The sequence below is a fragment of the Ictidomys tridecemlineatus genome, chromosome 2, assembly GCF_052094955.1.
Source record: "Ictidomys tridecemlineatus isolate mIctTri1 chromosome 2, mIctTri1.hap1, whole genome shotgun sequence".
Lineage (NCBI taxonomy): Eukaryota > Metazoa > Chordata > Mammalia > Rodentia > Sciuridae > Ictidomys > Ictidomys tridecemlineatus.
The window spans coordinates 167,967,682-167,984,580 of NC_135478.1; the positions used below are offsets into that span (position 1 = coordinate 167,967,682).

General features: G+C 35.0%; 1 protein-coding gene across 1 annotated transcript in view; it reads left to right on the top strand.

Moving 5' to 3' along the window:
* Positions 1 to 3,907: 3,907 nt before the first annotated feature.
* Sema3e (semaphorin 3E) overlaps positions 3,908 to 16,899 on the top strand; it is a 236,877-nt gene continuing 223,885 nt past the window's right edge. The window contains exon 1 of the mRNA XM_078040135.1: positions 3,908 to 4,693. Within this exon, the coding sequence (XP_077896261.1) occupies positions 4,576 to 4,693 (118 nt within the window). The 5' untranslated portion in view covers positions 3,908 to 4,575. The remainder of the gene's footprint in view (positions 4,694 to 16,899) is intronic.

Here is a 16,899-nt window from a genome sequence, read left to right on the forward strand (position 1 = left end):
AAGGAATCAGCAGTCTTGGCCTATAAAATTCAACAGCAACAATGGTGGCAGCAGCTGCAACAGCAGGTTATATTGATGGGACACTTGAGATGCTCCAGACTGGACATCCCTGGAATAGCAGGAGTTGAAGAGGGATTAGTGAAACTGAAATTCCATGGCTAGCATAGACAAAATTTAGTTCTAAAAATGTTCATTATCATTGTTATTATGATGGTTTGGCTTATTAATGGTTTTAGTCATAAAGCTTTTGAAGTATAGTCCCATGCTGTTCACTTATAAATGATGTTTATAACATTATTTTCGTGTATAATGCTCAATTGGAAAAGCTAAGGGCATAATCCTATTTAATTGTAACAGTGACACTGTAAATCACTTAACCTCTTATTTAAACACCAAGTAAACATTTTTACATGACCATATTGGTAACATCTGCTGATGTCAGCTATAGTGACAGGTAAAAGTATACAGTATCCATGACTTGTCAATACTATGTGTTTGTCCAAGAGCATGATTTCAAAAGTAGGCAAAGTGTGTGTATTTAGCTAGGGAGGATTTGCAATACTGTGGCAATTAATAAATCAGGTAACTTAATATAACATGTTTATTTCCTGCTCCTATGAAATCCACTGGTGGTCTGGGTAATTTTACAGGGCAACTGCCCTCAGTGTGGTGATTTCCAAATTTAAGATGCTTCAATCTCTTGGCTTCACCATTACAATGTTAAGTTACCCTCCTTTGCTACAGAAAGGATTTGAGAAATGGAGGGTTTCTTAGAGTACCTATCTCATTCTCTCAGTCCACCTATCATACACATTTCCATTGCTCATCTTTCTTAGAGCAGAATTAGCCAAATGGCTTCAAGTACTGTCACGGAACTGGGAAGTACAGTGTTCCATATATCCAGGAAGGAAGAAAAGAAGGGATATATATTCTTGAGTGTATTGGTGAATACAGTCAAGGTATGCAAGGAAATTTTAAGTGGTGTAGAGAGAAATGTTCACAATTTTGTTTGCTTTTGCATGTATTTGAAAACATTAGAGCATATCAAGCCTATGAGATAAGGTTTTTATTTTATACAAATTTAAATTGTACTTGCTATTATAATAGCCATGGCGAGTGTAACAAATGGATATCTAATATTTGGGTAACACTGGCCTAAAGGAACCGCTGTGAAATATTTTCATGTGTAAAAGTTCAGGCAAATTAGGAATATGGGGTGGAGGATAGTTATCTGCTCTTTTAAATATTCAGCATGATTGAACAACAGATAGTCTGGGACCACCTACAGGGAAGAATTGTTCTAGAGACCGATTGGCCTTCTTCTATTAAAATTATAGAATCAGTGACAAAATCCCTTATGGGGGACCCTGGGACTCCTGGTGAGTACTCAATCCCCGCCCCGCCCCCTTTTTTTCACTATCAGATTGAGGTTTCTCTTTGTAGAATGGTGTAAGGCAAGCAACAATGGAATATTTTGGAATGAGGCATCCCACCTAGCAAGCAATATCTTCATTACTGATATTTTCTTACCAGTTTTCCATGTCACTGGATATTGTTCAACCTGGCTGTTCTCAAATCCAATACAGTATCACTAGATATTGTTGCTAATCACAAAGATCTTCAGTCCACTGAAACTCTTCACCCACTGCTGGAATAAATCAGGTGTTTATTTGGGTGGGGGTAGAAGGTGATGAGGATTGAACTCAAGGCCTCCTATATCTTAGATAAAAGCTCTATCTTTGAGCTATACCCCTGGCCCAGTATGTGATCTTAAAAATTTCCATCTTTGGGCTGGGGATGTGGCTCAAGTGGTAGCACACTCGCCTGCCATGCGTGCGGCCCGGGTTCGATCCTCAGCACCACATACAAAGATGTTGTGTCCGCCAAATGCTAAAAAATAAATATTAAAAATTCTCTCTGTCTCTCCCTCTCTCTCATTCTCTCTCACTCTTTCTAAAAAAAAAAATTAAAAAAATTCCATCTTCAAAAGTGTAAAATTTTCAATTTTCCCAAAGTGTCTAGAAATCTCTCCTAAGTAGTGTGATTTTGATGTCCTGATTTGCTATAATATTCTGGATTTATATGTAATTATAAATAGATGGTCCTAAAGTCACATGGGGAAACCTGAGGCTATAGATAGTTCTGAATGTTCAGGGGTTTTTTGTTTGTTTGATTATTTTGTTTTTAAATAGGCTTTTTTTTTTTGTATGTTTTGTGTGAGATAGAGAGAAAGGTAGAAGGTCATAGATAAGATTAAAGGGAATATGCAATGATGGTGATGACTGATGAATAAACAAAAGCACATTTTGAGGAACCCAAAGAAATCCAATGTCCTGGCATGTATTTCAGAATTGCCCTAAACTAAACTGAAGGATGATATACGAAACTGAAGACAAACCTGACATTCATAGCAGATATTTCCCCATTGGCATTTAAAGATGTGACTTTGTGTCTTAATGAAATGGTTATAATGTCTTATATTGACTCAATTTCATAAATAGAATAGGACAGGTATTGTGCAATCTTAAGTAGAATTTCAGTTGTATAGGGATATTATTTATAATAAAACTTATAGGTACCCTATTTATTACCCCAGAATCCTACCATTAGGTAATACATATAAAAACTGCTATTTATTCTTCAATTCTGGAAGAAAGTAAAGGAGGTTTTATAAGATACAGTATATCACAATTAGGTCTGTGGCTCATCAGTCTGGCTTTTAAAACAGCAAGCGCCTTCAGAGACCACCCCAGGTTAAAAGTCTCTAAATACTTCATTTGCTTTAGGGTTAAATGATGTTTAGAGTTTGTTATCTTTTGTAGACCTTGGAAATCTAATTATTTATAATAGCCAGTGACATTTACATTTTGCTAAATATGTTCTGCTTGTATAAGAACACATCATGCTTAGAAAAATGGTACAGAATAACTGATTGTACTTTTTGCTTACATACAATGCAAAATATTGAGCTTACCTGAGTTATATTTTTACTATAATCACATGATTTTAAGCACATAATTCTCAAATTATGTGTCCTTACTCATTACCATTAAAATACAGAAAAAGGAAAAGTTATCATTGTTGATTCCATTTGTTTACCATTTAATTCTCAACTATCAAATCAAATATCTATTCCAGTTCATTGGTATCTTGAAATAATGCCATTCATTTCCATGCCAACCACTTCAGAGTGTTTGGTTTAGTTTTTCAGATTGATTGAAAGTAGATTGTAAAGTTGACCCATTGTGTTAAGCTTATTTACACAAACACAGTATCTTGAAAATAAACTGTGAAAGTGCACAGCAGTTGAATCCTAAGGTAGTTCCCATCCCAAATTTTCTAATAACTGCTTTCCAAGGGCAGACAATCTCAACTTTACCAGGTACTTTACTGAGGAGATCATTACTTCGAATTTTTTTTTCTTAAATTTAAGTAATATTTATGTTTTGCTTTAGAGAAAACAATGAGCTTTTTGATTTGAAGAATTTCCCTGAGCAAATAATTTCATTCCGATGTATCTATGAAACAATTACAGATGATTTTCTTCCCCAGGCTCTTGAAACACTTTCCTCAAAAGAGTTAAAAAATAACATTTCTAAGATGAAAGCAATAATAATAATAAAAAAAAACTTAATCGTGAAAAAAGACTGTGGAAACAGTGAATAAATTGATTTAGGTACTGGATGGTTACAAATAGATTTCCTTAGAATGAAGTTGTATTTATTCAAGGATTAATCTTTGCGACTGAACACTTAGGACCCTTCCTGAGGCCATATGATTGCCTCAGATATTCCTAAATAATCAGACTATTATATATGGTTCCCTCCACCCCACCCCCACTCCATGTTCACTACCCCCCGCCCCGCCCCGCCCAGCCCCCGCCCCGCCAAACGCGGACTTGTCCGCAGACGCTGAGTAACGTGGGCCAGATATACATGGGAGGGAGATGGGAGCAGGGCACGTGGACCAGAAATACTTCCTAGAAACAGCAAGTAGCTGCTCAACCCTGCCTGAACTTTCCTGTAAACACTGTGCACTGACAGACGGCATCCCTGCTGGGTGGATCCCGCACCTCCTAGAGGGAATGGCACTTCTTGTTTTTAATTAGCCAGGGGAAACGTGACTTAAAACTATCTGTTTGGCAAGTCGGTGCAAGAGACTGACTCCTGGGAGGCTTCAGGGAGACGGAGGGAAGAGCTCCGCGGGGGCAGGTAGCGCGTGTGCTGGGTTTGTTTTCTGAATGAAACGCTGGCCGGGGACTGAAAAGAATACAGCTTCTCCCTCAGTCCGCGGCGTAGTCACTGCAGATAGTTCCAGACAGGACATGGCTCTGAAGACGCCCTCCGCGGAATGCTCTCCTGCTCCAGGCTTTTAAACAACTGTCCTGGGGAGAGGAAGGTTTTACGTGTCCAAATACAGCTTGACAAATGGCACTTTGGAACTGGGCTTTCTGATGACAACACGTTCGATTTCTGACAAAGCCTCTCGCACGCTGCCCCTGGAGGGAAGTCCTAAGTAAAACTCAAACCCGCCTTAAAGTGAGGCTCTAGAGGACTTGCACCCTGAGACCGCAGCATGGCATCCGCCGGACGCGCTATCACCTTGCTCCTGTGGGCTCACCTACTCCTGGAGCTTTGGCCAGGAGGTCGCGCAGCGGATACCCCCTACCCCCGGTTACGTCTATCACATAAAGGTAGGTTACCTTTTCAGATCCTTTTGTTAAAAAAAAAAAAATTGTAAAAGTATGTAGACATTTAACTCAGGTTCATGGTCTGCCAAAACCTTTAAAGTGCACCTAAAACATTTTATTGCAAAACTCACCTAAAAGTCTAAGTACCTGTAATCAACAGGGTATACTTACCTCATCTGAAAATAGTGCAAAATCGCAGGTCAACTTACAGATGTTATTTCTGTCTTGTAAATATTAAGTACACTCACTAGTGGAAAGAACAGAAGAACCTAGAAAACAGGTTGCAAAAGCCTCAAGAGGCTGAGTCCATCAAGTTAGCATCAGGTATTGAAATACCAATGCATGCATAATGGACAACAGGACTACTGGGAAAAGGCTTTAGAAATAGAGGTACAATTTGTTTTTTGTTGAGGATGACAGCAGTCCTCAGAAGAAAAATGACGCCCTGCCATGATAACAGAATCCTCACCATATATTTTAAATGACTAACAACTAATATAAATTACCTTTCTGGTTGACTTCGTTACTAAAATATGTGTATGTGTGCAAAACAAAAAATGGACTTTACCTACAATCATTGTAAACTGATGCATCAATTAAAGTATTAGAATTCACTAACATCCATTCTTTCTTAATGCAAATACACCTTGCTTTACTGAAGCTCTAACAGAGTGTTTAAATATTTCATCCTGCAATTATGTCTTGTAAAGCAACATCATACTCATAAATAAATGATCAAAAGATAGGATTTGCCTGGGGCTCAGTAAAAGCCAGTCAAGAATAGGTTTGGTGATTCCTCCTGTAAACAAACAAACAACAAATGAAACCCAGGCTCTGAGAGAGTGACTTTTGCTGACTTAAAAGAAATTTGGGATCAATTACCAGGAAAGACCTATGTATTATTACGAACCATTGAAGGAGATAACAGATACAATAATGAGGATTGCATAAAAACCATTTATCACTTGTGTAAGCTTTTAAATTATCCCCAACAATGGAAAGAATAGAAGCCCTGTATTTTCCAAATAAAGGTAAAATATTTACCAGAAGGTGGAACAAAAAGAAAGGCCTCAAACTTATGTAACATGAATGGTCTTTTTTTCTTTTTTATTGGGCAATGGTTAGGGTGATGGTGACTATAGAATTTTCTCATTATTATAATGGTTAAAACTATGGATATTTTCTTATTTTAAATAAATTTCCTATAACCTATAAATAATGTAAATTTAAGAAATAGTGACACTAAAAAGTATTTAAAATGTAATATCCAGCATTAACAAAATCTTTTGATTTGGAAAGATGTATCATGATATTTATTTCCAAGAAGTATGATCAAATATATCAAGACCTGAAAATTTGAGGTGATGGGATATGGACAAATGAAGATGACAAAAAATAAGGGTAAAAGATTGATTGCTTTTCTTATGTAAACATGTGGATAAGCTGCCAGTTTTGTCCAGCAACCATTCTGTTGTGGCTAATATTAACCTTTTATACCTCATTACAAAGGTACTTGGGTTTTGGGACCTAAATATCAATATATTTTCCAAGGTACCTCATTTGATATTTCATAGGAGAGCTTGTAATTTGACCATACCATATCAAAACTGTGACAAAAATAATGCATTATATTGTTACCAAGCTATTTTTTATGATGTATCTCTTAAATAAATACATGTAATTGATTTTATGAGTTATATCATATAGTGTGGGAGTAGGACTGCTGCTATCTATGTGTGTAGTAGACTGAAAACTCCCAAAAGATTTCCCTTTGGTTTTTCTCAACCTTAAGCTTTAATAGAACTCACTGAAAATGCACAATATTATACTTTTATAAAAGACTGTATAGAATTACCTACAAATAGAATGTTCTTACTTGTGCCATTTAGTTAGCACCCTCAGGTATGATATCACACTGGAGATGCAACCTGAAACAGCAAATGCATGCGGAACCACAGGTGCCTCAGAGAAAAGTAAAACACATGCAGAGTATCAGAGCAAGAGTACTCAGTCTAGTACAATAAACAGTTCATTTACCTCTCTGCATTCTGGATTTAGTAGACATTTCAGAGGTATTAAAAAAAACTAGGAATAGTCAATTTCAGATTAATCTTATGCTGTCTTGAATGATGTCAGTAATGGTGAATTTCTAGTAGTGAGTGAGTTTAGATGATTGGAATTATAAACGAGTGCATAGTCTTTCAATTTAAAATGCACAGAGTATATGTGACATAGCACCTCTGCCATGTTCTCTGACCTCAGCAGGGTAATCCAGAAGCTCCCTAGAGGTGGTCTATTGGACTAACCCAATAGTTCTTTTCATAACCATGGTTTGGCCATATGGGAGAAAAGCAATCACTTTTTCTTCTATCTTCCACTTTCAAGATGGCATTTGAGAACAAAAATGTCTCTTCTCAGGAGGAGAAAGTTTAAGTGTCATATAAAAACTTGAGCTAATTTATATAAAAGGTGTTCAAAAATATGTTCAGAGAATTCCCCTTTTTCTTTCTCTTTCTTTCTCCTCTGCTTCTATAAATGACATGTTCTTAAATAGAGCTTGAGAGAAGGGTCAGTAAGAGTATAGAAGTGAAAAGGCAGAAATGGAAGAAGATAAAGTCAAAAGATAGTATGAAATATCCAGCATCTTTTATCCTATTTCCCACTGCCTTCCTCCTGCAATGGGATTATATTAAATTCTTCTCTCTTCTTGCTGGATATCCCAACTCTCCTTGGTATTAAGAAAATATGCTAACTTAGGGGTGAAAGGCAAGATAATTACTCTTGTTCAGGTAATACATATATTTCTTAATGTATAAGAACATAATAAATTGAGTTAACCAATAAAATATAGCTATGATTAAAATAGCAAGATGCTGTCCTGCTCTGAAATGAATTGTATTCAAGCTTTGATTTGAGACTGACTATATCAGGGAAATTTTTAAAAGTTCATGAATAGTTATGCATTATAGGTAACTTTAAGCTAAAGAGGATAATACTCTTGTGATTAATACTAAGTTATAGTATTCTACTCCAAAAGTTTTCCTGAAAAATAGCTGTGATCCTCATGCTAGATCAAGGAAAGTGATTGAAAGAAAAGTCCTGGTTGGATTCAGACACTTCCCTCCATTGATATCTGTTCTCTTCTTATCTTTCACCGTCCTGTATTAATGAAGTTTCAGGGAAGACAAAAATAACCTTCTTGATAAAGGAGTTCAAAGAAGAAAAAAATAAACGAGCAAAGACTTATGTCAAAGAAGAAATCCCAGGGTATGTGGAAAGCACTAATCAAGGGAGGATTCAATTAAGGAAATTCAATCATGGGGGTGTGGCAGATGGGGTAGGTGTTCAGTTGCCATAAGGAAGGATGCAATTGTAGGCACCAAAAAAAGGACTGCTTAAGCAGAGAATGTTCTGGGATGTTTGGTCAAGAGACAGTTAAATAAAAGCATCATTGTGACAGAAGATCATTCCTTAAATATGATTACATTATAAATGAAAATTTAAGTATTGAATCCATATACATAAAATGGTCAATAGAATGTTAATTAGTGTATTTGTATCTGGGTTCTGAAACTATTTAAGTACAGACTTGTAGTAGTTCAGAGAACTCAGGATTTGAAGTCAGAGTTCTCTACTCTAGCTTTAGCTCTCCCACTTATAGTAATAATAATTACTATAAGGGCTTGTGCCTCAATTTCCTCAATTGAAAAACAGAGGTAGAATGATGTTTTCCCAATATATTTCACTGAGCTTTGAGAGGATCAAATGAAAGAATGTTTATCAATGTACTTTAAAACCTAAATATATACTTACATTATTAATATTTCCTGAAGACAAATATAAATTGACAATATTGGAAGAAAACATATCCTAAGGAGAGTTGCCCTTGGAAATCACTTTTGAGTTCAGATTTCATTAAATGATAATCTGATGCTAATAGAGGAGAAAGAAGCTGATCTTAAATAGCCTAAGAATGTATGTTTTTTTCCTGATTATAGTCATTCTGAATTCTATCTTTCATACCTTCAGCCTGTAGTTATAACACCTTAGAAGATCATTACATAATCTCTGCACTTTACAATAATCACAGGCCATAAGTTTTGCTATTAAAGTATAGATGTGTCCCTAGAGTAGAGGAAGAGAGTAAGTGAAAGGAGAGAAGGGCATAGTAGATTGGAATGGAGAAAACTATGTTATATGCCTTTTTGAATATGTCAGAATTATATGTAACTATAATGCTCTAAAATTGTTTATATATATACATATATATGTATATATATATATTCTTTTACTACACAAAGCCACTCTATATCACACATTTTTTAGAATTCTCTCAGTTATAAGAATATAATTGTATAATAGAATTCTCTCATTTATAAGAATATAATTGTATAATTGACACAGGATCTTAAAAGAGAACAATGATAAATAAAAGTTTTGAATGACCATCCTGGAGGCTGTGGTATTTATTTTCCATCCCGAGCAAATAAAAAATGATTCAGTGACCGAGCCAGTTTTACTTGAACCAGCTCATAGTTTTGGTTCCTCAACCAATAACTAGGTGTTATCAATAGTGATATTAGTCACACATTCCTGGGTGTTAATAAATAAAAACTGGTCATAAGGTATGATTCATAAATATAAACAGGACCCAGGAGTAAACATTAACCTACATAATCAAAACTCCATCAGGGAGTATCAGTTGAGAATTAAGTGGTAGATGTATTAAGAAACAGTTTATATTAAAGAAAAATAATAGATAAGTTGTAGATAATTGCAACATATTTTGTTGAGTTTGGTGTAAACAAAAGATGCTTTCTGTAGAGGAGGTCTATGCAAGAATGTTAGTGTTATTCTTAATATTTTTTTATTTGCTACAAATATTGCCCATGCATCACATCAGTGCATCTAAATATACAAAAGTCTCTGAATGGTTCTATGAATTTTCATTTCTTATCTGTATGTGTCATATTACAGAAAGAAAACAGTTATCCTTCAGTACAAAAATAGGATGAGGGGAGATGAAGTTTAGGAAAAACAGTAAATTGAATTTATAAATGAACTGTACCAAATTTAGATTGAAGCATAATTTATATGTGCACAACTATTTTAAAAAAATTTGTGAAGGTAGTGTTCTATATATTAAATATAACCATTACCTGCTCTTAATCTGATTAATAATATGTACTAGTTATACTTTTATAATGAAACATAGTTTCAAAAATATGTTATTTTGCTTTCCATGTCAGATTTGTCATTCTGCCTGAGAGTAGAAGAGGGCTTTCTTTTTTCCCTTCTTGGGGGGAGATCACATCAAAGCTCTGTGATCTCAGTTCTGTCATCACATCCTGAAACACAAAACCATCAAATTGGTTGTTATAGATAGAAATTGTTAACGATCTATTGAGTCAGTTTTGTTTCATCAACTGTATCTACAGGAGTCAACACTGGGATTTCTTGGTAGGAGAATAGGCAAAGATTTACTCCTTTATCTTTAGCTCTTCTGTGGTTTAGCAGAGGAATTTAGTCCACAGGAATCTAGAAATGGCACTTTGCATGCATGCATGCCCCTTAATACATGGCAACCGCAGTGTTAAAGTGATCTTGTAAGTTCAGTCTCAGAGTTGAAAATGGAACAAAACTGAAATTATACTTATTTTTCAAAGTGTGCATGCTGAATATTTAGATTATTTTCTTAGTTTTAATAGACAGGGCCACAATGCTGTTAGTAGTTTTTAGCATGACATCTGACACTATGCAATACTCTAAATTATACAAAGGATGATGGTTGGTTATTTTTATAATAATTTTTCACAGTATAGTTTTAAATAACATTGGAAGCATAAGAGGAACTATTGATATCATTAGTTTTTCCTTGGACTAAAGCAAGCATTATTCTCTATACTCATTGTAAGGCTGACAGTGACAAGACCGGATATTTTATAGCCAGGATATTCTCGACTTGGAGTGGAAAAGATCTGTCAATACCACATTTAAACCAAGTGTTAGAGAAAATCTCTGATATTGTAAGAACATTTTCTGTCTAAGAATGTGATCATTTTAAGAATAGATATCTCTGGAATTGATAACTTGCCTTCAAAAGGCCCCGTTGTGGCCAAAGCAGGGTATTACTCAAGAACTTTTCAGCCTGAGTTCGAATGCTTGGTTCATATTTCCACTTATTACTAGAACCCCCTTCTCATGGTAATCTTACCTCCATAGAGAGATGTGGGGGGGAAGAAAGATCTATTGACTTGCCTAATTTCAGATACTTAGAAATTATTTCTACTTCTCTGCCTTATAACTAAATTCTCAGCCATCACTGCTTTCTGCTCAAGGACTTGGCTCATGGACTTTGAACAGTAAACAAGAAAGTAGTTTAACTCAGTTACTACCAGACACTCTCACATTCTCATTTGGTTGACCTAAAAACCTTAGACTTTGAAGAGGCATATACACTTTGAATCTGGATTCTGGCTGTATGGCTTCAGTAAGTTACTTAGTTTTTTTTTAAGCATGAATTTTTCTCATCTCTAAAACAGTGTATGTAACATATAATTTGCAGAACTTTGAAAACATTACAAAAGATAGTGGGAATTATTGTGTCAGAATACTTAACCCTTAGGAAGCTTTTCATAAATTACTCAATGAGTCAGAGGAGATTCAGATTCATAATTAGTCTATGCTGGTTTTCTTTTTGATTCTAAAAATAATAATCATGAACTAATTATTAACTTATGATTTAAAAAGAGGGGTGATCTTAATTGTCATAGATTTTTACTTGAACGATTTTCTCTCAGGAGAGCCAGCTCTGATTGGAGTATATAACTAGAAGAAATAGAGACATTGAGATCTCTCACATTCGTTATTTACTGAAGAATTGTTTTTGTTAATAATTTAAGGAAAGTTGGAACTTTATCTGCTGGCTCCTTGGAGACAACAGACCAAATCTGCAAAATAAACCATTACTAACAAAGGTAATTGTGGACCCAGCATTGTAAAGGACAATAGCACTACAAAGACCAGACCACACTGACCAGAGCTATCAGCTCAGCATGTGTTGTTTGCTTTGAAAGTGAAAGAGAGTCTTCTGTTTTGCCTTCCCCAGGACAAAAAAATATCTAGGGCAGGACCTGGTTCCTGACACTTAGTAGGTATTCACTAAATGCTCATTGGGTGGGTGCATGAATAAAGCAGAGTGATTTAGAGCTGTGCTTTTCAAAGGCCAGTCTGATGGGGGCTGGGGTAAGAAGAGTACCAAGGGAAATGAAGAACCCTGAGCAACTATTTATGACTCCTTTAGCCAAATATGCATTAGGAGAAGGGCTGGGTCTTTCCCTGGCTGTTCACCTTCTTTCCCCTCAGTGCTACAGTTAGTGAAATAGCAGACCCTCAGAAGTCCTCTGGACATATCGTTTCTCTCATCTGTACCCAGTCTTCTTCCTCTTTGAAGTCTACTGTCCTTGCACTTGTCATTTTGGGGTTATCACCACCTCTCCTTCTTGCTTTCTCTTTATTCATTCTTTGACTGCTATGTAGTGTGGTTGGCACCACTTCTCTTGTTCTTTCATCCTCCCCTACTTCTTTTATAGAGAGATGTTTTTTATTTTTTCCCCACTTTAAGCCCAAAGTGGAAAGTAGACATTTGCAGTAAATTTTATATATATATATATTCATTGGGCCTCAGTTTGCCTTCAATATTTGTTACATTTTTGTTGTCTAATTTGATGACTAGAAGACATTCTTAAATTGAAAAAAAGGTTACACTCATTAGGCTTTCAAAATTTGTTGAAATCTGTGACTTAGGAGGTAATGAAATATCAAATGGAGAGCTTAATAGCTACCTGGACATTATGTCGTTTCTCTCTAGCCCAATTTTTCTGGTGGGAAGCCATTGCTCACAGGTACAATGGGAGTGTGGTAATGGGGAGAAGAAGGGTTAGGGTGCTGAAAAAGGAGAAAGCCAAACCTACCAGCCAAAGTACTCTGTAGCTAAACATTAGTTACTTGTTAGTTGGAATATTATTGATGTAAACTTGTCTATTTTTATGCAATTGTAATTTGTTTTCTATTTTGAGCTTTATCTTAGGAAAACCAGAATGAAAATGGGCTTTTATTTACAGGACAGAAGAGGGAGAACAGCATCCCAAAGTCTCAGTGGTAATTCCACATAGCAGACAAACTCCAGGACCAGAAGCAAAGAAATAGGAATAAAAGGGATAGGAAATAGAGGTCAGCTGGGGACACTGACTCTTTTACTCTTGACAGTTTCCTCCTAGGAAGTGATGGGAATGGAGGAAAGCTTTAAATTCTGAGTTCAAGATACACTGTGGGTGGAAGGCCAAATAGCAATGTGTTCATGGCATTACATAGAGCTATTTACTGTTTCTGATTGCTCTTTTCCTGAGTCAAAAAGTTTATTATGGACCATGTGACATCTCAGGTTCTTTCCAATTCTGGAAATGTAAGACTCCTTTCTTCTCCTTACAGACCTCCCTGTATGTCTGTTTTTTTCCAAAGTACTTTCAAAATATTATTAGGAAACAGCATGTTGTAGTGGAAATAGACTCATAATATTAAAGTCCTGGGTTTGGATCTACAGTGTATCTTATTTGATGCTGTATATCTGGCTAAATCATATCTGAGACTTATTTCTTTACAACTATAGAGAGACCAAAGAAAACTATCCCACATGATTATTGCAGAGAAAGTTTAAATGCATCACAACACAAATATATGATGTTGTTTTATTATATTTTATAATATTCATTCATGTATGTAATTGTCTTTCAATACTTTTTAGGCTCCTTGTGGTCAAGGAGTAGTTTTTAATAAGAACTTCATGGGCAGAATAAAATTCTTATTCAACTCAATTCTAAAACCAGTAGATACTGGATGAGTGTTTGTTATTTACTGTATTTTAAATACAAAAATAATTGCTTTTAGTTTGTTTCCACATTATGGTTAGAAGGATGAAATTATAAAGGCTAACTTTATTTTTATTAGTGGTAGACCTAATGCTAAATGCTTGACTTGAAGAGATAGACCTACTGCTAAATACTTGATTTGAAGTAAGGCTTTGTTGAATGTCCTTGCAGAGGAGATAATGTTACTGTGATTTTCTTCTGCTCCTCTCTCAAGATATGGCAGATAGCAGATAGAAACTGGTGTTAAACCAGTGCTACACAGAGTATGGCCCGTGGACTGGTGACACCTGTATACTCTGGAAGCTCTTTGAGATCAATAATACTGGACTTCAGTAATTTCCATTTTACAAAGCCTCTAAGGGATTATTAGTGAACACTTAAGTATGAGAAGCAGGGCCAAGTGGGCAAGAAGATGCTACAAAGGAACCTCTCATGCATGTTTCCTTTTCCTTTTTTTCCCCCTGAGGTCCATCACCTAGGTAAGGGTGTCATCTGTTTACATGTCCAAATGATAGCTTTGGTCTTGATAAATACACTTACATTTATACGTGTCTAACTGTAATACCAGTCTGTACTTATTTTTAAAAATTAAACATGATGTGTATGTCATTATAGACCACAACTTAGCATTTAAGTTCTGCATGTTTTTAAAGATTATGATGATATAAACTGTGGTGCCATCATGCTATATTGAATTCAGATAAGAAAACATCTAATAATGGTCAATTGTGGACAAGTGTTTTGTAAGATTCAAAAACTTATCTCTCAGTGGTAAATTTTCCTCGACTAATGACATTAGGATGCCACTTGCTGCTCCATGCCTTTACTGTACATCCTGACCTCCCCCATCAGAGATTTAGGAGCCTCTATGTCTTTTTAGAAAAGATGTGTTCATTCAGTCATTCTCTAGTCCCAGGAATATTTGGTGAGCTTTTTCAATGCTTTCATTGAGTCGGATTTTAAGAATAAAAACACAGTTTTGTAAATGTAATATGACATCCTTAATGGGATCCTGGGATAATAAAGGGTTATTAAGTAAAACTAAGGAAATCTTAGTAAAGTATTGATTTTAGTTAATAATAATGTGTTAATATTGGTGTATTAACTGTGATAAACTTACCACATAAGCTGTTGGAAATAGTGGAAACTGAATAGGAGAACTCTCTGGATTAACTTTATAATTATTCATTGAATCTAAAACAGTTCTAAAATAAAATAAGGAGTTACACACACACACACACACACACACACACACACACACACACACATACACACACACAGCCTTGCCCCAACCCTTTTCTATGGAAGCATGGAGTTGAGACTAAAAGGAGAACCTGAGCTCAGTATTGAGTAGTGGAATAGTGGAATGCTGGGCAAGAAGCCACAAGCCAATGATTTATGTTTTGCACCACTTTCCACCATCCCTGCCATGCTTCCATAGTCATCCACTGGATGTAGTCCTGTGTCCTCCAGAAACACATTCCCCCTAGGTAACTAAAGAACTCAATTCCATTTGGTTCATAGTTCCATTATACACACTAGTATGGCACATGTTCTTTGCTCATGCTAAATTGAATGGGACTTGAGATTCCCATTTTCTTTGTATGAGTAATATGATCACTGCAAATTCACAAGTAGATTTTGAGTTTTAAAAATGTTTGAAGACAGTATTATATTGTTTTAGTTATATTTTAGTTATTGTTTGTTTTAGTCATATTGTTTTGAAAACAGTATCATATTGTTTATTATAGTGTTTGCTTTTCATCACTGACCAAAAGATTGAATAAGAACAATTTAGAGAACAAAAAGTTAATTTTGATTCACAGTTTCAGAGATTCAGTTCATGTCAGTTGACTCCATAGGTCTGGATCCAATTGAGCAGAACATTATGGTGGATAGAAAGCTGCTAGGACCAGTGCTACCCCCGGTTACCTACTTCCTCCAGCCTGTAGTTACCACCCAAATAGTTTTTGCAAATTATTAATCCATCACTGATTAGGTTACCACTCTCATAATCTAATCATTTTGCATCTTAACAGTCCTATATTGTCTGACTTATAAGCTTTCCAGGGAGACCTTATATCCAAACCATAACTTTGTTTGGATTCTTAGAATCTACTAAACGTTAGATACTCAATAAATATACTTTATATAGTGTATTTAGTGTCTAGAATTTAATTGTTGTGTATAAAAATATCAGTTTTGGCCATTTTGATTTTTTTCCCTGAATACCATATATGTTGCTAACAGAGATGGAAAAAAAAGAAAGAAAGAAAGAAAGAAAGAATGGGGTTAGGGAACATTCAGAAGGTGGGTGGGTAAAACAGAATACTTCTGCTCCTTCTCCAAAACAGGAGGCTCCAGTTTGACTTCAAGTCTTCTATTGGAAAAGTTCTGAAGAGAAATCCAGAACTGCTTTAAAATGATTTAGAAAATATTTGCATATTACTGAAAGACACAGTTTGAGGTTTTGGCAGAGGGTGGTTTGAATTCATTTGGGCCATTCACATGATTGTGTTACATGTCACTCATCTTTTCTCTCATTCGCTCTAGTCATGATCTACCAATGTCTGATGTAATCTCACATTCATTCCCCTACTGAAAAAATAAAGAAACAAAGAATTAAACCATAAATACTGTAATAAACAAGAAGCAAAGAAAGAATTGTAAGAGTAATAACTTACCCAACATCTTCATTTTTGAAGAGTGCCTAAATGACCAAAAGCAAGAAGATTTTGTTTTGAAGAAAAAAAGAATAGCTATAAGTTTTATAATAAAACTTAGTTTATATAAGATATTTTAAACTAATTAAAATATTAAATTAAAAATTCTATCTTACTAAAATTGTATTATATTTGTAGGAAATGGAAATTGTTTGTCATACTGGTACTTAATTTATCAGAATTAATTTCCAATGTATTTTGATACCTTATTTTTTTTTGTTGGCACCAAACTAATTAAATAAAATACACTTGCATAAAAATGTAAACCAATGTATATAAACAGAAATGATAAAAACAATGTCAATTTAGAAGAAGAAACACTAACCCTTAGTACTTATAAGGAGTAAATAAAAATGGAAATGAGAAAAATTGATTATTTTCAGAAATTAAAATGAAACTACCAAAATAAATTATATATATAGAAAGGTAACTATCATTTTGAACAAAGCAAAATGATCTATTTTTAAAAGAAAATATTTGAAAAAATAATGGAAAGTAAAAAGGATTTCTATTGAAAATAGCTTTTTTACTGATGAAAGTGACATTAACTACTTTTCTT